Source organism: Mustela lutreola, chromosome 13 (genome assembly GCF_030435805.1).
Source record: "Mustela lutreola isolate mMusLut2 chromosome 13, mMusLut2.pri, whole genome shotgun sequence".
Taxonomy (NCBI): domain Eukaryota; kingdom Metazoa; phylum Chordata; class Mammalia; order Carnivora; family Mustelidae; genus Mustela; species Mustela lutreola.
The window spans coordinates 71,522,263-71,548,945 of record NC_081302.1 but is presented as its reverse complement, the minus strand read 5'-3'; the positions used below and the strand labels follow the sequence as shown (position 1 = coordinate 71,548,945).

The 26,683-nt window shown below is 41.4% G+C and overlaps 1 protein-coding gene across 8 annotated transcripts in view; it reads right to left on the bottom strand.

Annotated features, from left to right (window-relative positions):
* Window positions 1–26,683, bottom strand: part of STARD13 (StAR related lipid transfer domain containing 13) — a 522,962-nt gene that overhangs the window by 22,721 nt on the left and 473,558 nt on the right. For 6 of the 8 annotated variants that reach the window (XM_059144444.1, XM_059144447.1, XM_059144448.1 and 3 more), the window contains 4 exons: window positions 14,074–14,137; window positions 2,998–4,400; window positions 1,730–1,900; window positions 426–642 (listed from right to left, as the gene is read on the bottom strand). In XM_059144444.1, the coding sequence (XP_059000427.1) occupies window positions 426–642; window positions 1,730–1,900; window positions 2,998–4,400; window positions 14,074–14,137 (1,855 nt within the window). The remainder of the gene's footprint in view (window positions 1–425; window positions 643–1,729; window positions 1,901–2,997; window positions 4,401–14,073; window positions 14,138–26,683) is intronic. The other 2 variants (XM_059144446.1, XM_059144445.1) reach the window with 1 other exon arrangement.

Sequence of the window (26,683 nt, the reverse complement as noted above, 5' to 3'; positions counted from 1 at the left end):
AACAATAAAACGGATGGAGGAATGTTATGAAATCAGTGATGGCAGTGGAGTAATTATGAAAAAGGAAATGCAGTGTAAATCGTAACTCCCACTTTCTAGGGAATGCAAAATTGACAGCATGGGGTACACACTACTAACACACAAAAGTATGAACATGAATTTCCCCTCAGAGAAACGAACAAACAAAACCCAACCAAACAAACCAAAAAAACCATGAATTTTCCCTCAGGACGTCATTCAAGCTGCCAGTGAGGAAACACCCTCATACAGCTTGACCGGATGTAGCCTGGGCAAATTAAATACTGACTTATCGAGATCACAGTGCCTTTTATTTTCAGTGAGCATGCTTTAGGTGATGCTGGGGAGATGTGACTTTGTCCGGCGTTCCATAAATCCAGGCCCGTGTTTGGGATTTACAACCATACCTGATCGAGGCAGTTGCTACGCAGATATCTGAGTGCTTGCTGAATACTCTGAGGCAGGGGCTGTCCTGTTCTCTGGACGTGAACTATGAGAGGAACACCAAAGACAGTCTTGTCTTTGTAATCAGGAACTTTCATCCTCTTCATGAACTTTGGAACTGACCTAGAATTCACAGAAACCAGGTCATGCAAACCTCTTGGGGCAGCCTGTGGGGAGAGGCTGTGAAAGCAAGCAAGAGGAAAGCCAAGCTTTTGTTGGAACAACCAACATGCACAGGGGGAATTCAACATCTCCCTCTTAATTAATCACATGACATGGAAGTACTCTGTGGGCCCCTTGCCTATGTTAGATCTCTGACTATAAAACAGCATGATTCACGTTGGCGGAATGGATTTATGGCTCTGTTCTCAAGTCAAGGGGACAACTTTCCACTTTAATTGTGAAGGACACACCTCTCAAGAGATAAGCACTTGTCCCCAATAAGACGAAACAAAACAAATGGAAAAACTGTAAGAATTAGAAATTAACTGGGGTTGGAGGAGAAGAGGAAACACTTCTTGGCTATATCCTTACTTCTCTAGAATCGGCTGTACTTTTTTAAAGGAAATTTTAATACAAAAGGATATATTCATTCGACATGCAATTTATAACTTCCCAAAATGTTTTTCTAAAGGCACTGTCGATTTCTCTCTATACATCATATATAACATAAGACAAATAATGACATATTTTATATTTTTTCAACCCCCCCAGCTCATCTAAAACAGGTCCATATTTAGGTTTCAACACCTGCTTTTGTCAGTTCCCTATGACAAAGATTTACTGCATATTTTTGTTCTTATTTGCCACTGCAGTCCAAGCCGGAATGCATTTGAAGATTTAAATGCCCTTTGAATGAATCAGTGCTCTAAGTGGTGAGCCCTGCATTGAGCCAGAAGGTACAAGTGATAGCTGTTTCTTTGCAAACTGCCAGAATTCTTTTATGGACAGTTCTTTTTAATGCCTCTGTTCACCATTCATCACCCTTTTCTTGTCTTTATTTCCTTCTCGAGACCTGACTGCTTTCCCTGGAAGCTAAACAGGAGCTACAGATAAAGCCCGGGCTCCCAGCAGTGCTGCATCCCGTCCGCGCTGCTGTGGCAGAGAAGGTGGACCGGGAGGCAGAACTGCCGCCTTATTTTCGGGACATCGGCAGTGAAGGCCACGAGGGGCTTCTTTAGAGGTCCGAATTTCACTACCGAAGCTTTGCAACTGGGTACTTCGCTCTACAACAAAGGATCCCCTCCTGAGCGAACACGCTACGCACCACGTCCAGCCGTGTTTGTTGGACATGGAGTACTTCTCCATGATGGCCGTGAGGCGGAGCAGCGAGAAGCGCTGGAGCAGGTTCAGCTGGCCGGCCGTCTGGTTGCTGATGTGCGGCGCTGTGGACGCCTGGGGCTGGTGCGAGAGCTGGAAACTATTCCATCGGAGTCGCCTTTACCAGAAAGACCGCCAGAGAAGCCAGTCACCAAATGTATGCGTTATTGGAAAACACAGGATGTTACTGATTTTTAAGTGGCTAATCAACATAGCTTCCGAGCCAAGAGAAATCACAAAGCAAATGGAACAGAAGACACCAATGCAGAGAGGAAACGTCAGGCACTACGGCTTTCAAGTCTGATACATCCGGGAAAGGTTTTAATAAGCCTAATATATTTTATGTGTTTATTCCTAAGTTTGTTCCCGAAGTGTTGAAAGCAGCTGAGACAGTGCATGTGTGCGTGTGTGTTGAGAGAGAGACAGAGGGAGAGCTTGAGATGGAGAGCAAGATATAGAATGTTCTGGAACATTTGGATCATTTTTGCACTGCCTTCCCGTCTGCATTCGAATTCTCCTGCTGTAGACATGGAACCTGAAGGTGGCAGGCACAGAGGAAGGAGCACTGCGGAAGAGATGACAGGTCAGCGAACCCCCAGGGACATATCCACCTCCACAAGAACACAGCAGCATGTACAGTATGACTGTTTCCACTAGTGACGCTCTTCCGGGGCCATTTCTTGCAGGTGTTTCTGAATCTGTCTTTGTAAAATAGCTTTATGTACTTGGTAATTGGCATTTTAAAGCCAAAATAAACTTGTGAAGTATACACCTTAGGTCTCAGAAGTTTCTCACAGGATTAAAAAAAAAAAAAAAAGTTTAAAAATCTGAGGTAGGGACGTTTTAATTAATATGGCAACAAGGTCATGGGAAGCACCTGCAAACAGGCGCCGGGCCTCTATTTCCAGTGATTTCCTGACAGTGACTAGCAGAGTGCTCTGCACACACACACACACACACACACACACACATTTTCTGGAGTGAAAGTTAAGATTGAATTAAAGGACAAAGAGAAATGAACGTGAGTTAACATGGATTCAATCATCATAACATCTGTAGCAAAGATATACTTCCGTTCATATACTTCCTAACGGCAGATAACAGTTCAAATAGCGTCAGGCACTTAGTAAGCATGCTATAAATGTGTGTTAGATAAACAGACCATAATTACTATGAAGTCGATTAAAAATCATTTCAGAAAATCATGCCACCAACCTGTTTGGCCTGGTCAGAGAGGCCCCTACACCAGAGTCCCTCCTCTCTCGGACCCCAGTGGCGTCCGACTCATTAAGAGATGTTCCATCTCTTTCCATGTCACTGGGTGTCGTCCGACCCTCGGAGACAGAGTTGCCTTCGAAATCTAAGGTGATCTGATTAGGAGATGGGGAGGGGCATAAGCCGGGTTCCCCAACCAATGCATCATGTGTTTGCAGTTCAGGCAAGACATTTTTTGACCAGTCGTCCACTACCTCTTGGAGCCCATTGACATGGTGCAAAATGTCATCTAAATGAGGGAAGAGGTCATCTTTCTCCAAGTCCAGAAGATCTCCTGTACTGGCGTACAAATGGGAGCCCGGGACATTGTCGTAGATACTGACTCTGCTCGCTCTGTGGCAGGACGCCATGAGCCTAGGCTCCCTGGCCCCGGGGCCCTGCTGTCTGCCCAGGGAGATGCTGCCGGTCCTCCAGTTAACCCCATTGCTACTGTCTGTTGGTGAGAGGCTTTCGATAGACAGCGCCTTGGGGAACGTACCCGGTTTGTGATCCTTGGGGATGTGCACCACCAAGTTCTCTTGGGAATGGAACTCATGCATGTGGTTCTGATTGCCTGCATCCTGCAGGGCTGTCCCGGCCAGCACGTCCAGGTCTTCCAAGTACATGCCCCCACGCTTGTTGGCCTCCTGGCACTTCCGTTCCTTCAGGCCGGGCGTGCTCACCCCACTGCTGCTGTTTTCTGACTGGCTGCTCTCCCTACCCCATTTGCTGGCACTCAGGAGCCCTTTGGTGCAGGCAGTGGGGGGCGAGCTCTGGAGATCTCCGTTTGGAATGGGGACGCACTGCATGGCCTTGAAGGCCTCCGGCTCCTGCTGCAGCACAGGCCCGCTGATCACCAAGCCCCCGGTCCGCCCGGGCCCCTTGTGCCTTCCATGTGCTCCCTTCCCTCTGAGAGTTTCCATGCGTTTCAAAAATGACTTGGCTCTGGTCCTGGTGGGTTTCTCATTCTTTGGGTGGAGGGGGTAGTTAAGAACGTCTCTGGGGGACTGTGGGAGACCGCTGCCGAGGAACGTGGCATCCAGCATGACCGGGCTGTCGGGGCAGGACTGGCCGGGGCAGTCGAACGGCTCCCGGCCAGCGCTGTGGCTGCTGCCCGGCTGGCTGCGGCTGTCACTCCCTCCGCTGCTTTCGCTGTGAATGGAGCAGACCTCGGGCTCACTCAGGTCTGTGAGGACGCTTTCACTGCTCGTGGTGTTTCTCATCCTCACGTCTCCCGATGACCCATTCCGGTCTCCTCCGGGGAACAGCGTGTGCAGGTCGTCCACACGAGACCACCGACGGCTGGTTCTTTGGAAAGTCCATTTGTTGCTGATGCAGAGATCTTCCTCATCTGAGTCGTCACCCTGAAAAACATCAGAGAAAATGCTCATCTCCAGGCTCGGATGCAGTGGGAAACCGGGGAGCTCAGAGGCGAGGTATTTCCCCTTCCCTTCCTTCCTTCCTTCCACGCCTGTCTTCTCGCCATCCCTCTGTCCTTCCACCATCTTCCCTCCCGTACGCCCTCCTCCTCCTCCTCCCCCGTGGCTGGAGGATCTCTTCTCAACCTGCCAAGCTTTCTTCCCTTCAGTTTTCATAGAGTTTCTGAATCCTTCCTTCCTCTCCAAGAACTTTTCCTTGACTGATTACAAAGAGGTGTAATTACCGTCTCACTAGATGTCTAAATATAAAACACCTGCAAGTTCTCTTGTTCAGAAACTTACTCCAGCCATAAAAGGCACTTACTTCTTTCCTGAAACCTCTTCACTGAGCCCCAGGACCCTATTTCCAGCTTCCCTCTTCTGAACCTAAGCATCAGTTTATCTCAAAGCTAACACTCCTTACTTTAGTCTCCCAAACATGATTCCTACTGTGTATTCCCCTGTACAAATTAACAGCAAAATTACTCACTGAATTCCTCTAAATAGAAACTTGGGAGCCATTCTAGACATCACTAGTTGAGGAGGGTCCAATCCAGCTTGCTGGCTTTCTTTGGCCAGCCTTCTTGTTTTTAATCAACTCTGAAGCTCAATGCCTTTGGCAAGGCGTGCATCTCTGGGCTGCGGCAGCCCCCAGGCTCTGCCCTGTCTTCCACTCTGTGCCTCATGCATTTCTTTGACCTATCTGGGTGCTGCCTGAGTATGAATAGTCTGTGAGATGCCAGCCTGGGCTCCCTGTGGCCTCCCTGTGGTAAACGAGACAGCCTCATTTACCTTTGCAAATCCTTGTGCCCAGGACAAACCTTGATCTACGGCAAAAAACAACAATCTCCTTCCAAGATGAATGGATTCACCGGCTTCTTCCCCTGCCTCGTCATGCATATTATCCAGACTCAACTCTGAAATGACTTTCCGATCTTTTCCCTCATTCATCTCTTCATTCCCATTCCCTTGGTGTAGGCCCTTGGCACCTCTGTCTGGGTCGATTACAGTAAAAGCCTGGCTAGAATCCTTGTCGCCAGAGTCTTCCGCATCTAAACAGCTTTCCACAGGGCGATCCAAATACGATCGTGTAATTTTCCACCTTTGAAGCCTTCAGCATCCCTTGGCCTTCACAGAAGTCTTTAGGGTGGCATTCAAAGCCCTTTCAACCTGCCTGCCATGTACTGTTCCTGCCTCATTTCAGTTGTGTCTCATAAGTTCACTGCACTCTGCTCTCTGGTCCGCATTGTTTGAAGCCTTCCCTCACTGTTCCAAGGCAATGACTAATTTTCCCCCCGAGCTTTATAGCATTTGGATTAGATCTTTGTTGTAGCATTTATTCTAATGACAACTTAAGCTCATACCACTCGCATCCACCGTCAGTCGTAAGAGGTAAGCTCATCAAGAGAAGGGCTAGTGTTTCAGGGTCATATTTATATCCTCCCCAAGGTCAAGCACATAGTAACTGTTCCATGTTTTTTTTATTATCTGAATTAAGTTGATTCCATTTTACTCTGGCATCTGGTTCTAAGACCTGGTTCCAAATTCTGGTAACTTCAGTGAAGGGCTCAGATGATTGTTTGCAAACTGCTTACTTTTTCCAAAGTAAGTTTCTATCACTCATGAAATGGGACGAAAACCAGGCCCCGCCTCACAGGTTTGCTGAGGGAGTTAAATGAAATAATGCATTTAGTCGGGCCTCGTTGAGGAGTATTTGTTTGTTATTTTCCAGGGTTGGCTCAAATGCTTATCTATTTGTTGCCTATCTAAGAGGACTGCTTACCTATCTTTTTACGTATCTAATGACCATTTTAACTCCCCTTAATTTTTTAATATATTCTGGTCTTGAAGAAAAGTAAACAGATGCTCCATCAATAAAGACTGGCATCTCCCCATTCTCACTTATTTCTTGAAAATTTAGATTCATATGAGTTGTACTAAGTGACAAATTCGGAACATTCATGTATGATGGAAGGTGGAAGAAAGTAAAACAAACAAAAAAACAAACAAACTAAGGTACTAATGGAGAGTTCCACAGCTTTGGGATCACATTGGGAAATTAGCTTTGAGTTCAAAAAAAGGTTATATGAAGCTTTGGCAAAAAAGTTTAAAAAGATGTACAAATGGAAAAAAGGAAAGATTCTAGGATGATGAATCAAAGTTATACTTTTTCCGTAGCATTTTTGATTTCCCTTTTCCTGTGACTGACACAAGACTTGATATTTGAGGGCTATTTATTATATATTAGGCACCATAATAGGTTGAAGCTTGAGCCCACTGGATTTTCATATCACATTTCAGGAAGCTAGTGATAAGAAGTTGATATTAAGTGATCATTCCGAAAGAGCCCTTTCAGCAAATACTTTTTGAGGAGGCCAGGAAAGGATAACTTCTAAAGAAAAAGTAGATATTTTAAATAGAAACTATGCTATTTGGTGTGAGCTCCAGCGAGTTCTCTCTCAAGCTAGCCCAAACTGAGTTACTGGTGCTAACAAACCACATACTAGTTGGATAAGGATTCCTTTATTTTGGTCAAGAAAAGATGCCAAGCTGGGCACTGTGGCCTGGGACTGGAAAGTCTGCCCCTGACTGCTAGACTCTAAGAGCTTATTATGCTAGCTCTGAGCAACAGAAAGGTATTTACAATCCAACCAAGTCATGTGAAACAGCGGTAAACTCCTGGAAAAAAGGCCAGTGGTTCAGGGGAATTTTGCAGTATTTAGGTCTTTTGAACCAAAACAAACACATGAAAACCAAAGCAAAACAAAAACAAAAGCAAAACAAAGAAAAAAGAAAAAACACCCATTTTCCTTTTGTACCTTGTGCATATAATTATTATAGTATGTCCCAAGGGTTGTGACATGATTCTGTTCTTTCCACCAGTGCAGAATCTTTCAAGGTATTGATAGTACATACAATAAAATATTTTTATTGTATGTACAATAAAAATACATACAATAAAAAATTTTCCATAGGAGCTTAAAGCACACATATATTACAATAAACAAACAAACTAATGCTATAATAAAAATCCTTGTTTATACTGATATTTCATAATCTAGTTCGGTCTGTTTCATTTTTAAAAAATATTGTTCCTTACCCACCCAACTGATTTCACAACCCACCAATGGGTCAAGTTCCACCATATGAAAATCACACTGCCCTAGATTGAGTTGTTAAAAGAAAAAATCAGGGCCCAGCAGACTATCATGCATAGAGCAGACTCTCCAGTAATAATTACGGAAGTGTACAGATTAAGAGATGTTGAGATTTCACCTGTTTGGTAATTGTTTTGAGACTAAAAACAGTAAGATTACTTAGAAATGCAAAGTGGAAATTTCTAGGAGTCAGATAGATGTATTTATGAGAAAAAGACACACCAAACAAACTTTAATCCCATCTCAATGGCTTAGTAGACCATGGAAATCCAGACACGTCTGGATTCTATCAAAAGAACTGACAGGAGGTTCTCATGATATTGTTGTGGCCAAGATGGCTAATTGTGTTTGATGTCACGAGAGTTTTGCTGGTGACTGGTAGAGTAGCTCACACCAAAGAGTGTGATCAAAAGGCTGAATGCAACTAAGGGAGAGATCTCTGAAGGATGCCTCAAAGTTATGTCCATTTTAAGAATAATTTGAATAAGCCAGGATAATTCACATTTTTAAAGTATGAATACGGCCCAAGGTAATTCGCTAAGTGATCTTGAACAAGGTACCCTTTTTGAGAGTCAATTTCCTCAGCTGTAAATGGGAATGATAATAATACACATCTAGCGTGATCTGTCCACATACCCAAAAGAGATTAAATGTGAAATGCCACATAAGTCTTAAAGGGCAATATAAAGCTAATTACTGTTTTTAGAGACTGGTGATACCGAGATGTATAAAGATCTTAACAGAATTGAAGGATGGCCTGCCTGATAATAAGATGAAATGTCGTGAAGTAAAATATAAAGACCCTAACTTCAAAAATTAACTATAGCGCGTGCAGGATGGAATAGATTTAATGTAATAGCAGTTCCTATTAATAGCTTTGTGAGTTGTAGATTTCAGCTTAATGCAAATTCACCATGTAATCTGGTTAACAAACTGAGACACTAACTTTAGGATATCTGATCAGAGCATGGATCTCAAGACTTCAGGTTGGAGCCCCACTGTGTTGTGCCCTGGTCATAGCCATCGGAAACATTCTAAGAGGTGCATGGAAAGGGCTGTATTTCTGGAGAACAGTAATCAGGATAGCCAAGGACCTAGGAACCACAATTCCCCTGAACGATGATTGAGATAACTAAGAGTTTGGTTTAGAAATGAGAAATTCTAGACCAGAGCTATTCAAAGTGTGGTCAAGGGGCTGCCAGTCCCCAGACTGAGCAATCTTCAAAGAGGTCAGTACAGACCTTATTGAAAATACAGCTTCACTTAGTTCATCTTGAATAGAAGGTAAAAAGGAATACTTTAAGCTTTTAAAAATTATTTTAAAACCCCTTCTCCAATTGTAGTCAGTATGCTCTGTAAGACTGGTTTCTTTATGAGGACTAGGATTAAAACAAACAAACAAAATTTAGATACACGTTCTTCCCCATGAATATAGTGTTGTTGGCAATGCAGCCTAAATTAGGGAACAAACAGGAAACTTGCTGTCATGAATACTCACAGTCTTAGCATTTGATCAAAGTGTGTGAATAGGCATTTAATATGGGAAACTGCTATTTCAAAGTAAACTTTTTGTTTGGTTACAACAGCTGAACAAGAAAAAGGTGATGAGTGTAATCACAATTCTTATCAATTGCCTATACATACACTTTCAATAAAATTGTGAGCAGTTTTTGTAACTCTTTTCTATTTTCCATTATATTTGGCTTGATTATATTCACCAGAATGCAACTTTTGTGTTTGTTGAGTCTAATAATACAACAGTGAGGTTTATATTTTCTATAACTTTTTTCATTTCATATTTCTAATAATTCATTTGTACTGAATTTTACAAAACTCGTAAGTGGCAGACTGGAAATTAAAACTAAAACAAACAGAACCCCAAGTCACTCACTGTAGACAGTTTGAGAAACTTTGTTCTAGATTGAGCAGATTTCAGAAAACTGTCTGTAAAGGGTCACAGATATTAGGCTTCTGGGGCACGAAGTTTCTGCCACACCTACACAACTCTGCTGTTATAGCCAGAAGGATGAGTGGGCTTTGTTCTAATACAGCTTTCACTTTCTTTACAAAAACAGGAACAGTGGTTTGCCAACCCCCAATCTAGAGGATAGAGCTGAAGGGTTGCCGTATGAAAAGCGAAATCTCTATTTCGGTGCTTCTTCAGAGGAGAGAGCTAGAACCCAACTTACTAAAGTTTAGATCAAATAGCTTATTATCTGGAAGACTTCTAATAATTAGAAAGAAAATCAACTGCCTTGCAATGCAGTGAGCTCATCATGTCTGGAGGCTTACAAGCAGAGGATGAGTGACCTATGAGCGATGCCCGCAGAAGTAACTTCTGTAGTGGATGAGAGGCTAGAAGAGATGACAGAACATCCCTTCCAACTCATAGATCCTCCTGTTCTAGGATACTTCCATGCAATTTTCTTCAATTCAAGACTGTAATACTTTCCAGCTAAGTGAATGCTGGAACAAAATGTCATTTTTCTCTCATTTGACCCTGCTGTTTGGAGCTGTAGAGTGGGGTCTAATCTGGTGGGAGAGACGGGGGCCTGTGTGACAGGCGGGGAGTGGGTGAAGTGGAACAGAGACCAGGCCCCTGGGCAACAGCTGCAGCTCCTCTGAAACGCTGACGGGCGCCCAGGCCAGGAGAGGCCGGCTGCAAGGTGGCAATTAGTCATGGTTTCTGTGTCGCTTTCCTCCTTTGGTCGTGATTTCAGAGAGCTTTATTAAAACTATAACTTTAACCAGAACCTTTTGAAGTCCCTCTTTCTCTCTTGGGAAATCTTCAGGAAGAGTCTTATGTGTGTACGTGTCCTTCTTCCTCATTTAACAGATACTCTCATTGGACTCTTCGGCCTCTGACTGACTTTGAAGAGAAGTCATACCACATAAACAGTCACCGTAACTGGGGGATGTTACAGTCATCACGAAGCAAGGATGAATTGTGTGGTTAATAATGGAGAGGAAACACTTTTCTGAAAACAAGTAGTTTTGGAGTTTTCAATTTAGAGGGAGCGCCGATGTTTATTTTTTTCTAAAAAATGAGAACATTCTTAGTGAAATTATATATTCCTCAGAGACAAATGCCAACTAGACATGGCAAAACAATTTTTTTTTTTCCTGGTGGAATTTGGCCATATCTTGACACTAGAAACAGGACCCCACCCAAGTCCACAGCTGCAAGAGGTAGCGAATGCATAGTTACATAGAAGTTTAGAATATATCTTCCACGAGAATTAACTGGAGCTGAGTGGCTGAGTCCACCTGTTCAGAAGCTGGAATGTACTACTTGCAGAGCTGTTGGTGGGGTGCCAGTTGCTGGAATGCTTTTTGGCTGGGTTTTAGTAAGTTTTCCAGTGAGGTGTGTGGCCAAGATTGAGAATGATCTTCTCTACCTGACTCTGCCAGAGACAGGGAAGGTTACCTTGAATCTCTGAAGAAACACTTTTCTCTTGTGCAAGGAAAAAATCTTATGGTACTATCTTGAGCGGGGGAGGCTAGAGTGACTTCATTTTTCTTGGGGCTTTACAAATAGCATTTGATCCACAAGAAAAGTACGTGCCTAACTAGGAGGCTTCACCATCCTTCTCTATTTATGGGCTTGTTTTTTTCTCTCTTGGGTGAACCCACCAAACTCTTCGGAATTAAAAAAAAAAAAAAAAAATCAAACAAAAAGGAAATGCAAAGCAAAGCAATGAGATTCACTGTGAGAGATCCAGAGATAGATTTCCATGAAGGCATTAAATAAATCGTAGCCTTCTATACAGATGGCAAGAAACATCTCTCTTCTAAAAACAAGAGAAACATATAACCGTATGTATGGCTGGGGAAACTCTGTCTCAGGCCAAGCTTCCGGAGCTCACTCAGACTCCAGCACAGTTCTGAATTCTTTGAAAGGCAAGGAGGGGCAGTTTAGTGCCCAAATATCTGGGCTCAAACCCTGCCTATTTCTGCCTGACTTAGTGCATCTGTCACTTTGGCCCCTGCGTCTGTGACACGGAGTCCATGATGAGGAACAGGGCTGACACACGCTCTGTGCGAGTGATTGCTGCTCACCACACAGTGAAGCCACCCCACACAGCCCTTGCAGAGGCCCCAAAGGGAGAAAGAAGGACTGTGACTCTGGACAGTTGGGCGATTTGGGGATGACCTTCTGTAAAATTACACGTCTGGGCCTCTGCAGATGAGAGCTGAGGATTATATTTTTATTTCTTGAATTGCCTAAAATGGGGACGTACCTAGAGGAAATGCTACTATTGGTCTTTTCTTTTTTTCTTCCAAAGACACTAATTCCAGAATGATTGCAGCGTCACAGGCTGCTTTCCTCAAGTTTCACTTTCTATATTTGAATCACTTGGCCTATTCCTAGCTTGTATTTATTTTTCGTGTTTTTTTGTTTTTTGTTTTTTTTTGCAGTAAAATAAAGGATGAGCCTATGATTTGTGAAAGGGGCAGATGACAGGAACACATGCCTCTACACAGGGTCTCCTGCATAATTCCTTCGACCACAGCCCCCGATGTGGGTCATTACTGAGATCCATGGGGCGGTGGAGACCACATGTTGAAATTATTTATTTGAAAATTCAGGCCATGTCTTCTCAATTTACAACGTGAAAAGCAGTATTTTATTTGGGTACATGCATTTGTGAGGCATCTAGCTAAGCCAGGGCTGTCTGGGCGTGCGCCACTACATCCAACATCAGGAAGAAATTAAGAATGTCAGAAAGACTGGAGTGACCAATTTACAGAGGAGCTTTTGTGAAGGTAACACATAAAAAGCCCAGCCAATGGCATCTGGGCCCATTTCACATCTCACAGCTTCTGAAAAACTGGTGATTGGGTGAGAGTCCCATCATTCAACTTGGCTGAAGACAAATCATGTCATTAATTTTTGTCTTCCGTAATACAGTGTAGCTACAGATCTGGATAGGAAGCCGTATAGACCAGCCACGCTTTAGATGCACAGGAGTGGCTGTGTCGGTTTTAATAAGAACCATGTGTTACAACCAAAACAACATCTGACCCTCCTGCTTCCAGTAGTATGTCTGCTTCTCAAGGGGTCTATTCAGCCACGCAGCTATTGGGACATTTATTCCCACATTTTTAATTTGTATTCGGCCTAGACAAATTGCTCATATTTTAATATTCCTTTGGATATTGTTTTTTGCTCTTTTACCTCATTAGCTTAAATCTTTTGGTTTCTAACTCAAACCCTGAATTATTTCTAAGGTGAGGTCAACCAAAATTCATTCGCTTTCTTTTTTTTTCCCCCTTTGAGCGCTATTTTAGAACAGAAATTCAAGTTAAGGTTATTTTTAAAGATTAGGTTACTCCGGAGTGACTAAAAATCCATTGGATTTAATGATTTCTCTGTGTAGACCAGGATAAAGAGAGCACTTTGTTTAACTCAAAGATGTTTTCTCTGCTTCCTCAAAATATACTGAGGCTTGACTTCTTACAAACTGGAGACGTAAAATGAAAAAAAGTAGGAATGATCTTAATTCTGAATTTCCCAAAAGGATCAGTTCAGTGAGAGAGCGAGGTCCTTCGGCACAGTGGTGGCCATGAGGAGTGTGGGTTTTGGAGTGAGGCATGCCTGAGTCTGAAACCCAGCTTTGCCACTTGCTGAAAGATCGTGAACAAATGACAACCTGGTCAAGTTTTACTTTCCTTCCCCCAGGACACATAGGATCCCTACCTCGGTGGGTTAAATGAGATCCTGCATGGTACGTACGTAACATAGGTCCTAGAAAACAGTAAGAGCTCAATCAAGTCCAGCTCTATTTTAGAACTGAAATCTCCAGGCTCATTCGTACAGTCCTAGAACAGGTAGGAGCATAGTGACTCGTAAAGCAGAACGACATTCCTTGTGACCAGAGAAAAGCGCACAGGAGGAGGAAGGGTGAGGAGGAGGCAGGTTCAGGACCTTGTCACCACATTCCCTGACATCCCCTCAACCATTATGAAATGATCCTGCCCAAGGATGAGCACATCTTCAAGCATACGTGGAAATGAAATGCCATTGAAAAGGACGAAATGGAAGACATTTGGCATGGACCCAGGGGTTCTTCTCTGCATTCTCTTCATCTACAAATCACTGTGGAGTATTTGATTCTGATATGGAGTGGATATTTACAACTAACGAAACATCTAAAATACAACCAAAAAGACATGTCATATCTTTATGCAAACCCTCTGAGCAAAACAACAGCAAAACAAAAAAACAAAACAAAACAAAACAAAAACTATAGCAAAACAAATGGTGAAATGATTGGATCCTGGCCCAAGTTTCCAATGGACTTATTATAGATGATGGTTATGATAAGAAGAGATATTTGGAGAACAAACAGATCATCAGGCATTTCAGAATTTCGCTTGGGTTTACAATGCCCTTAATCTATGACCGTGAGCTTCTTTTGTTAATACAGCCATGATCATAGCAAGGTAGAGACACCTACCTTTTTCTTTTGGAAGTTCACATCAAGTTTCATTGAGGCACACTTGTTCAATGTATTTAGTCGTCTAAAAAGAAAGAAAAAGGTGATGATTGCTACTACAAATAAACCTAAATTTTCTTTTCAGCTTGATAATTCTCATTTATTGCCAACAAAGTCAAAAGTGCAGAAATAAGAAGTTATGTCCCAAGAAAGTACTGCAACCATCTAGATGTGCTACAGAAGTGCTCCCGTTGGTGCTCCAGCCCCTGGACTTGAGAAGACTCTGCCGTGGAGCTTACCAATCCCTGCTCAGTCCCTAATCTAAACCCAGTCTTTCCCTGGCTTCCCTTTCCACCATTGTTGGAACCTATGAACAGTCCTTTTAGCCCTGTTCTCATCAGCCCCTCCATTCATTTGCCGCCTCGACCATGCTAGTCCCCAAATTCGTATCAACTCAGCCATCTGTCTTTCCCCCCTGCTCTTGGGCTGGTGGGTATAAATGGAAAAATAACTCGGTGCTGAATTATAGTGCTATAGACTAAATTGGGTCCCCACCAAAATTCATATGTTGCAATCCTAACCCCATGTGACTGTATGTGGAGTAAGAAATAATTGAGGTTAAATGAGGTCACAGGAAAGAGCCCTGATCCAACAGAATTGGTTCCTTATCAGGGGAGACACTAGGGGGCTTGCTCTCTCTCAATCTGCTATGTGAGAACAACAGTGAGAAGGTGGCTGTCTGCTAGTCAGAAAGAGAGTGCTTACCAGGAACTAAGCCCTGCTGGCACCTTGATCTTGGACTTTCCAGCCTCCAGAACTGTGAGGAAATAAATGTCTGTTGTTTAAGACACCCAGCCTGTGGTATTTTGTTATGGCAGCCCGTGCTGACGAATAAATACATTTTGATTTTTAGCCTCAGCTGGGCTCCGAAAATTGCTACCCAGCATTCCTTTCATTTTTTCCTTCTGGTTGGCTCCCAATTTCAGATTGTGAAAAATATCCCAGTCGCACACAGAGGACTTAGCCGCTGCTGCTGATGAGAGAGTACAGCTGAGTATAAGCCCTCGGACGTGGATTCTTGTATTAATCCTTTCCTTTATCACACACACAAACAGGATGTTTCTCTTCTTTTTCAAAACTAACCCTTTATTTAACCTTATTATTGATTTCAACATCTACCACTTCATCTGGGACCATGATACCTCATTCATTCCCTCCCCTCAGCAGCTTCTCTCAACTGCTTTCTTCTCTTTAAGAGGATCCCTGTCCTGAAGAAATTGACTAATCAATTAGTTAGCTACCTAAATAACCAAGATCACACTAACTATTAATTCTCCCTTAACCCTAAGTTTTTCTTCAAGCAACCATACTACCAACCTCAATATTCCCCTCCTTATCCTACTCAGTTTGCTGAGAACCGTCTCAATTTTCATTCATTCACTCTTCAATCCATTATAATCCAATTTCATGAAATGCTATTTGTAAATACCTTGACTGTTTTGTTTTATCTCATTACTTTTTAAACATCATACAGATTGAATGCATAAGGTTTAAAGAGTCAAATAATACCCTCCTGTCCTTTTCCATTTACCCCCTCTTTGGAGGCAACTCTTTCACTTATTTCTTTTGTTGGTGTTAATGCTCTTACTTCTTTTTTATTTTTAAAAGATCTTATTTATTTATTTGCCAAAGAGAGAGAGAGCACAAGCAGGGGAGAGGCAGGCAGAAGGAGAGGGAGAAGCCGGCTCCCCACTGAGCAGGTAGCCCGATGTGGGACTCGATCTCAGGAGCCTGGGATCATGACCCGAGTCGAAGGCAGACACTTAACAGAATGAGCCACCCAGGTGTCCCATGCTGCTATTTCTTAATTTTTCAGGTCAAATAATTATTTAACTATTTTTAGACTTTGTTCTATGAACAGTGAAGATCTGTTTTTTACTACCTTATTCCCATCCCTCACCTTCCCCACAGACATTCATACCCTTTATTTATTATTATAGTTATGTCATAATTTCATAACTTTTTGATAAATCAATATTCAGTGTTTATTACATTTACTATTGACCATGTAAATGTTGTTCACACGTATATCATACTCTGATGACTTTGTCTTCCATTCTCAACTTTTCATTATCCCAGGAGTTAATATGCATCCAGTTTGTTTCCTTAGTTTTCAATGTATTTTTTCCTAAATTAAAACTCAAATACTTCCTCAGCTATCTCTAGCTCCCTAAGTGCATTAATCTATTAATATCTATTAATCTAATTTTTTTGTAATGTCTTTCTCAGAGCCATCTGACCTGTTCTAGTTGGGGTTTGCTGCCCTTATTATAATTTTATTTTATTTTATTATCATGGACTGATCAGATTTCTCAGCACTCGAATTCTCAGATTCTCCTGGAGTATGTTTTCTAATATTCTGGAGCTGAATTACAAAGGAGGCCAAGAACCTCAATATTGGGAATGTAAATACCAAGTTGAGTGTCAACTCCTTCAACTATGCCTGGTGTCTCCCAACATAGGGAACTTCTGTTTTAATCTCTCCAGACAATAATCTTCTTGTCTTGTGCTGATGGTGGGAAAGAAGTCTTCTGGATATAAATTGGGGGAGTAAATTGAGGGTTCTAGCTACTTTAAAACAGAATTTCAAACAACCCTCTTCTTTTTAACCTACCTTAAACATCATTCCCCATTTGGAGCTTTTTAGGATTACTGTGGTAGCGACTGAGTTAGTTTATGACTTACTTCAGTGACCACTTAGCTTTCATTTCTTGGGCTTGCCAAGTTCCCTACTACATTCTTTCTGTCTCTCTGCTTTGAAAATTTTGTAGTGGTGGTGTCTCTCCTTGCTTTCGTGAAGTTATGTCTCTCTACATCAGTGAAAATTTAGAAAGCAAGAAAAGTCAGATGTTCGGTCTCCCATCTTTGACCAAAATGACTTTTTCTTGCATCGGCTTTAAATTTTCAGCTCAATGAGTTTTGACAATTTTAACTACTTTCAAGCAAAGTACATTTTTTTCCCATGAGAAAGTTTTTTTGTGCTCCTTTACCATTAGTTCTCCTCACTACCACATCCCCTCTCATGATTTCTGCCGCCCATAGACTGATTTTGCTAGTTCTTGGTTATCATAAAAATGGAATCACATGGTATGTACTGTTGTGTGTCTGGCTTTTTTTCGGTCAACACAATTTTTTGAAATTGATCCATTTTACTGAGTATTGCAGTAATCATTCCTTATAATCGCTGAGCAGTTTTCCATGGTATGAAGATATGCAACTGGTTTTGCATCCTCTTTTGCTGATGGACATGGTCAAAACTGGCTGTTTCCAGTTTTGGCCAATGGCTTTTTGTTCATCAAATTTCATAACCTTTTTTTAGCAAAGACCTATCTGTAGCAATGGACACTAATTACCACTCTCTACTCCTTGAAACTCTTCTCTTTGGCATTCAAGATCATGAATTCTAAATACTCACAAACCTTACCCCTTTTTGTGGGGCTCTACTGGCCCTTTAAACTCAACTTTCAAAACTGATCTCATTATATTCTCTTCAAAACCTGCTTCTGCTACTTCACGTCTTATCTTGATTAAGAGTATCACCAAGTAGGCCACCCACACTGGAAAATGGAGTCATCTTGACACTTTTAAAAAGATCTGTGTTCATTTGATCACCAAATCCCGTCAATTATACTTCCTTGATATTTTTGAAGTCTTGCCTTTTCTTTGGTCCTACTTTGGTGCTTTCTCAACTTTTACCTAAAGTCAGGCTATAGCCTCTTAACTGGTTTCACTACCACTTCAAATGCTTCAATTAAAATCAGTTCTATTTCTCAACTTTTTCTCATGTCATTCATTTATTTAAAAATATTTGATGATTCCCCTCATTTTCAGCCATCTCCAATTTACCCACTGACTACACATTCATTAGTGTCAAATACAATAAGCAGCCCTGGATTAGAAACTGAGCATTTAGTCTGAAGCTATCTTTAGCATGGAATTGGCCTTTGCTCTTATAACTGACAGCCTATCTCTTTGTCCAGTTCCACACGTGTTAATAGCACTGCCTAAGAGCTAAAAGTGGTATGTGAGGTACCTTTTACATATACATTTTCACTTGGGTATATAATGAGATATATAAGAGCTTAAATAAACATGATATGTAAGAGTTTAAGTAAGTCCATGTTGCTCATTTGGCAGCTCTGTAGCAGGTTTGTTTAGACAAAGATTGCCTATTATTTATAAAATTTACTTTCCTAATAAACTTGTTCTTCCATTATACTTTGGAAGCACACAAACAAACCTTTTTATTATATGTAAAAGTTTTTTATCTACTACATATACAAAAGCCATCAAAGGGCTCATCCTTTATATATCACATGCCTGAATATGCTTTATACTTTCTGACACAAACAGGAAGCTAATACATCATTTTTTAAAGCTAGAGACTCAAACTAGATTTGACCATGTAGATTTAGGTCCTTTTATCTCCCCTCAACTCAGATATTTGCTGGCACCTTAAGAATAGCTTCTCTATTTGGAGAAAATATTTGCAAAACCTGCATCTCATAAAGGACTTGTATCCAGAATAAAGAACTCCTTAATAAATTCCATAATGAGTCAAACAATCTGATTTTTAAAATGTGCAAAATATTTGAACATACAGTTCTAAAAGAAGATATTCAAATGGAAAATAAGCACATGAAAAGATGCTTAACATCAGTAATCAGGGAAGAAATGCAAATTAAAATAATAAGACACCACTACATACACTGGAATGTCTAAATTAAAAACACTGACAATACTAAGTTTTAGCGAAAACATGGAATCACTGAAACTTCCAAAGGATACAACCTCTTTGGAAAATAATTTGGCAATTTTATAAAATTAAAATATTTTCTTAGCATTGACCTAGCGACTCTACTCTTATATATATCCAAGATAAAATAAATCATACATCCATACAAAGATCTGTACTTAAATGTTCATAGCAGATTTGTTCAGAAAATAACCAAAAAGTGGAAATAACCCAAAGGTCCCTTAACAGAAATAAAAATTGTGGCACATACCTATAAGGAAATATTCAACAATCCAAAGGCACTGACTACTGATACATGCAACAAAATGGATGAGTCTTAGAGGCATTATGTTAAGTGAAAGAAGCCAAATGCAAAGAGCATTACTATAAAATTCCATTTATACAAAATTTTAGAGAAGGTAGGCCTGTAGTGACAGAAAACAGTTCAGTGGTTAGTGGTTGCCAAATGCCAGCAATAAAGAACTTTTTGAGATAATGGAAATGTTCTATATCATGATTGTGGTGATAGTTACACAACTTTATATCTTTAACAAAATTCATCAAGTTGTATATTTTAAGTTGCTCATTTTTGTTGAATGTATTTTATACTCTAATAAAGCTGAGTAAAAAACACTGTAAGTGAGTGACATCAGTGGGAATGGTGGAATAAAAATCTCTAACACTCTGGGACTCTATAAAAGCAAGAATAATATTGGCAGTGATTATAAAAATCAACTTTTGAAGAACTTTGAAAATTAATAAAGGCTTGAAATAATCCAAGTACTGTTCATTTAAGGAAAAAATTATTGAATCTATGTAAGAACAGTGAGATTTGAGGCATCTGAATTTGTCCTATTCTCATGTTTCTTTTCTCAATTTTGCAGAAGCTTTGAAAAACAACAGCATCACAATCAGAGTAGCTGTGAAAACTGACAGCCTAGAAGCCCCTGGAGAGGGCAGAATGGGTTTGGCTCCCCAAAAGCTCCATTATTAAAGGACTATCATTATCTGAGCTGTCTGGCAATTCCCTGAATGCTCCCATTCATAGGGCTTATCTTCATTTAACGTGACTTTGAGCTCATCACTGAGAATAGTTTTTTTCCTAGTATGTTTGTCAAAAACAATCAGTGGCAATTATTTAATATCACATCTGCCTGAAATGGAGATAACATTTGGGCCAAATAAGATATGAACCAAAAGAAATGAAAAGAATAGCTGCAGGAATGAGATGTCCATAGGGGACTTAGAAAAGTTCTAACATATTCTTAGAAATCTAGAGGTCAAGCAGATATGCAGAACTGTGTGCATACCTGGAAAAGGTATGAAAAGGTCCTAATTTCTCGCCTCTGTCTGGTATTGGTGATCTGCACAAGCAGGAAATAAAAGCTAAGGCAGTGTTATCAACTTCCTGCTGGAACACTGAAACCATAGCCAAATATGAACAAAGAGCCTTTGGCAAAGCTGGGAGAAGTACTGGTTCAAGGCACTTAAGGAAATCTCTGTCATTTGCGGACCCTCTACTCTAAAAAGGGACTTCAGTGGTAATATACTGCAAAGGATTCAGACTTTAAACAATTAGCTGAGGAAAGTTACTAAATAATTGCAACAAAAACAAACCTTGAGGAGAGGTGGGGTCTGATTTTGAGAGTTGCTACGTTACAATGTTTAAAATGTCCAATATGAAGTGAAAAATTACAAGACAACAAACTGAGTCTGAACTTCAGATGGAGAGGCAAAAGACACAGAATAGCCAACATAATACTAGAGTATAGAAAGGAAGCTGGAGGACTAATACTACCCAACTTCAAGACTTACTATAAAGCTAAAGTAATCAGGACAGTATGGTATCAGTAAAAGAATAGACAGTATATCAATGAAATAAAATAGAGAGCCCAGAAATAGGCCCATCCAGTGTGGTCAACTGATTTCTGATGAAGGAGCAAATGTTATACAATAGAGAACTGATAGACAAACTGTGTTAAACAACTGAACATCTACACACCCAAAACAAAACAAAACAAAACAAAAACCAAAAAACCATCTAGACATTGACTTTATACTCTTCACAAAAATTAACTGAAAATGAATCACAGACCTAAATGTAAACACGAAATTATAAAACTCCTAGAAGATAACATGGAAGGAAATCTAAATGACCTTAGGTTTGGTGATAACTTTTTAGATGCAACACTAAAGGTATGATCTTTAAATAAATAGCTGATAAACTGAACTTCATTAAAATTAAAAACCTCTCTCTGTGAAACAATGTCAAGTGTGTGAAAAGAAAAGCTATAGATTTGGGGAAAATATTTGCAAAAAATATATCTGAAAAAGGAATATTAGCAAATATATACAAAGAACTCTTAAAACTTAATAAGAAAACAAACAATCCATTTAAAAAATAGGCAAACAGTCTGAACAGACACTTCAACAAAGACACACAGATGACAAATAAGCATATAAAAGGATGCTTACCATCATACCGCATTATAGAATTGCACACTTAAATAGCCATGAGATAAACATGGTACACCTATTAGAATGACAAAATTCTAAAACAATGACCACACCAAATGCTAACAAGAATGTGGACCAACATGAATGCTCATTCTCTGCTGTTGGGAATGCAAAATGGCACAGTACTTTGAGGACAGTTTGGTAGTTTCTTACTGCCAAACAAACTCTTACCATAGGACTGTGCCATCACACTCATTGGCATATATCCAAGTGAATTGAAAACTTATGTATACATTAAAAAAAAATCTGCACAGGAATGTTTCTAGCAGCTTTATTCACAACTGCAAAAACTTGGAAACAACCAGATGTCCTTTAGTAGATGAATGGATAAATTAATTGTAGTACTTTCAGATAATGGAATATTATCCAGCACTAAGAAGAACTGAGCCATCAAGCCATGAAAAGACAAATCATGAAGTGAAGAAGCCAGTCTGAGAGGGCTACATACTGTGTGATTCCAACTATCGGACAATCTGGAAAAGGGAAAACTATGGAGACATTAAAAAGATAAGTGGTTTTCAGGAGGTAGGAGGGAGGGAAGGCTGAACAGTCAGGGCACAAAGGATTTTCAGGCTGTGCAATTATTTTGTATGGTACTATAATGGTGAATACGAATCATTACACATTTATCAAACCCAGAGAATGGGTAAGACTAAGTAAAACCTAACGCAAATTATGGACTTTGGGGATGATGATGTGTTGGTGTAGGGTCAGGAACAGCCGTGTCCCACTCTGTGTGATATGCTGCTAGTGGAGGAGGCTATGTATGATACAGCGGTCTAGAGGAACTCCCTGTATTTCCTGTTCAATTTTTCTGTGAACTAAATGAGCTCTTTAAAAAGTCTATTTTAAAAATCACTTTATTTATCCAACTTTGAAATTACTGATGTAAAGTGATCTGCATTTCTTTTGCTCTCCATCTACTTGCCCATTAAGTTCTCAATCCTATCTACAAACCATCATCATTGAAGACATTGCAGAAATTCTGGGTACAATTTCAAGTATCATACACACAACCATTCAACTCCTCCTTTTAAAATGTGTATGTGGGGGCATCTGGGTGGCTCAGTGGGTTAAGCTTCTGCCTTTGGCTCAGGTCATGATCTCAGGGTCCTGGGATCGAGCCCCACATTGGGCTCTCTGCTCAGTGGAGAGCCTGCTTCCTTCTCTCTCTCTCTCTCTCTCTGCCTGCCTCTCTGCTTATTTGTGATCTCTGTCAAATAAATAAATAAAATCTTTTAAAAAAATAAAATGTGTATGTGTATCAGAGCCACAGTTTGTACATTTTAAATATCTTACAATTTTATTTGTCAAATATGCCTCAATAACACTGGAGAAAAAAATGAGCTGATTTGCTAAGATGAAAAAAAAAAAAAAAAAAAAAAAAAAACACAAAGAGAGAAGATACTCTCTATGGTGGCCCGAAGCTAGATAGACAGTTCAGTGTGGTGTAGCACCAGCCTGTGACTTACCTTGCACAAGGTAAAATAAACAATGGCTAGACTCCACAAGAATACAAAACAGATGAAACATACATCCCAGAGAGATGTAAATGCCTCTTTAAGGACTGGCTGCCTCAGGTAAAAGAACGTCACATAACAGAAGTATTCAGAGCACTTTAGCAAAACCCCTGTGAAATTCTGCTATGAATGAAGTCAATCTGCATTCGGGACAAGTGTTTAGCATTGGTATTTGTTTACCTCTAACTTACTGTGAAATAATAGAAAATCCTTCAGATATCTGAGTTGGCCTAGTACGGGTTTCCTGAAAAACTAGTCCTGAATGAATAATAATTTTGATTGTGAAACTTATTTTATTTGCTGCATGAACAGTATGTCCTCCACTGGATTAGAGTTTGTTTTGAGGCAGAAACCATAATTTATTCTTCTAATCCATGGTAGGCCTAGCAGGAAAGTTCATACATGGTAGTTTCAGTAGGTTTTTCTTTCTTAACAGAACATGTTTTGTTTATATAGGTCCAATCAGTGATTGATTTTTAAGTAGTCACAATAGACTTTGTACAGTCAGAGTAACAGAATTATTCTCCCCCACTGAATATGACAGGCTAAGGACTGCATCTTATTTGCATCCCTAATGTCTAGCACAGGCACTGGCTAAAGTGAATCCTCTCAGTAAATGTTTGCTAAAGAAACTTAAGAGCTTGGCAGACTCTGGGGACAATTTGGTCTGATGAAAAGAATTTTCGGATGAAGAGACTAAGGATCTGAGAGGACCACCTGCTCGAGGGAGCCACACATTTCTTAGCAGTGGAGCTAGGACTTCTTCCTGCCAGTGATTTCTCTGCTCCTGCCTACCCAAGAAGAATTGCAGTGGGTCCTGGAAAATGAGAGCATAGTCCTGTTGCTAACACAGGCTCTTCAATAAATGGCAGTTTATATTATCCCCTCTCCTTTTTCTCCACGGAAAGAGAAAATCCAGTACACATGATGAAGACTGTCCACTTTGCACTTTGAGCACACTGGATTTCTGTGCTAACATAAGCAAAGCACTTTCATCTTTTTAGAAGAAATGTCACAACCATATTGCTGCCAGAACCTGTTCATTTCTACAGTTGTCTTCAGAATCCTTAAGGAGGGGCTAATCCATTAGTAAGGGGAAACAGAAATCTCAATTTAAGAGTAAAACCTGGGGTTCTAATGGGAAAGTCAATAAGAAGAAAAGAAGTCAAGGCTTGTCCATCCAACGGCGAACCATGTACCAGGAAGAAGGGGAGGTGCAGGGAATGCAGAGGTGACCAGGATGTGGGATCTGCCCTTGTGGACCTCATAGTCCTGCGTGCGATGTAAACATGACAAAGAGAAGAAGGAGCAACTCACTTCCTGGGTGCAGAAGGACAAAACCTTCCAAAGGAGAGATGATTTGAGCAAGCCTGTGAAAGACTAAGAGAAATCTGCTGCCTAGGCTAAATTACAGGCAAAGCAAACAGGTATTAGATAGCATGCTTTAGTCTGAATGTTGCAAGTCTGTGAGTGGGAGTAACTGCAGAGAAAGGTAGGGTCTAGATCACGAAGGACCGAAATGAATATGTCCAGAGCAATCTGGGCGAGGGGAAGCTACTGAAGGATCTTAGGAGAGTAACGTAACTTGATTTCACAAACGTAAGGGGTGGCAGGATGGAGAAGGAGCTGAAGAACAGTTAGGGCGTGTCTACGGTAGTGTGGGTGAGAAACGGCAAGGAGAAGACGGGAGTGAGAGCAGATGAAGCTTTTGGTTTTTGATGTGTAAGCTGTGGGAGGACAGAGAGGGCGACTCCCAGATTTCAGGCTTTGTCATTGTGCCACCGAACCCAGAAGCAGTCGCTTAGGGAAGTTGGTAGAGAGCTGGGAGGGAGAAAATAAACAGCTCATGTTTGCAGGTATTAAATTTTAGCGTCCTTTAGGTCATGACTTGGGAACGGTGGGCGGAGAGACGATATACACAGAAGATGCAGAGTAATTGAGCCAACCATCCAGAGAGAATTCAGAACCCTGGAAACTCCAGTGTGTCAGGCACCGGCCAGCGAGGAGGAACCAGGCTCGGGTAGGTAAGAGGGCAACAGAACTAGCTGTAGGCAGAATCCAAGAAGCCACAGAACGAGCATTACGGAAAAGAGGGAGGAGATGGTTAGTTGTACCAAATATTTATGGAAAAGGAAGTGCTATCCAACTTAAAATGTGCCTTTTGGATTTAGCAGTTAACCAGGGCCGTTTCAGAAAAGAAGAGAACATTTTCTTCACATGTAGAAGCAATAATCTAACTCATGGACTGACAGGTTATTTTCTTCCAGCTTCCTGTTCAATTTAACCCACATTTACTGAATTCCCGCTCAGCACAAGGCCGCGAGACACCCATGCTATACCACCGTGTAAGATACAGTTCTTACTATGGAGCATCTAGAAGCTGGTAGAATGCATCGATCCCCAGCTAACCAGAACCGGGGTGGGGCGGGGGTCAGTGTCAAATCGTGGGGTGCCCAGACTGCTCTGAGCACACAGGAGGAGACCGTGAGAGAGACAGTGCGCAGAAGGGCAGGATTCAGGGGTCACACAGAAGAACCAGGAAAAGGCACAGCGGCGTGCTTGCTGGGAGAGCTGGGATCTGTGAACAGTGCATGCGCTGGGAGTGTCTGAGGGTGACCGGAGGGTGGTCTGGGCCGAGCATCCGAGAGGATTCTTCTGCTTCCACGGTGATGCAGGCCTGCCTGGCAGACAGAGAAGGCCCTCTCTCTGTGGACCAAGCAACAAAACCCTTCCCTTCCTCACATTTTAGATTCCAATTTTACAGTTCAACTACCGGACTTAGACCAGTCCTGAGGTCTCCCATGCTGATTTCATGGCCAGTTTCCTGTGATATTTCTCACATTCCTGCCAAAACCACGAGAAGAGCAACAAGTAAAGCTACACTTTCATCCCCAGCGTGGGATTCGGATTAAAGCCCGAAGCGTGAACTCTTCACCCTCCCCTCAAGTGTTAGGGGCTGAAGGGATCTAGCCTTGCCTGCTAAGGAGTGTTCTGGGTGTGGCTCTCAAAGACCTTCAGAAACAAAATCAGGGAGACGCAGGAGATTCCTCCTGACCCAGGGATCAAAGGCAAGGCGGGCAGGAGCTCCTCCTCTGCAGCCAGGAGTGCAGGGCCTGGGAAAGTTCTCCAAGCTGCCCCGGGAGTTTACGAAGTAGACTCTGCAGGGTGGAGAGCTATGCCTGTCTGACAGCTCCGGTGTGTAACTCAGCAAGTGGGGCGGGGTGGGCTTTCAGATCACAGGCTACCCAGCCGGAGGGTTTATGGCATCTGGTGGCGGTTGGGGGGGGAGTGTAGTCAGAAGTCCCCAGGTGGGTATCCCTGAGCTACCCTTGAGTCCATGAAAGCCTGCTGAGCTTTTCACTCAAGCTGTTCTCCAACCAGCAGGTTACGCTGCTGCAGAAAGGCTGACCTCTCTTCCGGACCAGAATCCCACAAGCAACTGTGCCTGGATATTAGCTGGAGTGTGGGAGGAAAACTGTGAGGCACAGACAGATCTAGATATTGGAAGAAAATGAAGCATGTGTATGTTATGGAGGGAGAGAATGTGGGTGTACAATGGTAGGATTTGTAAAATAATTTTTTGATTGAGATATAATTTACATGTCACATTGTGTTTGTTCTAGGTGTGCCACCTCATGATTTGATGTCTGTGTATATTGCAACATGAGCACCACCGTTAAGTCTAGTCCGTATCCACAGCCACACCTTGTTACTTTGTTTTTCTTGCAATGGGAACTTTTTAAGATTTAGTCTCTTAGCAATTTTCAAATATACCATACAGTATCATTTGAGTCTTGTC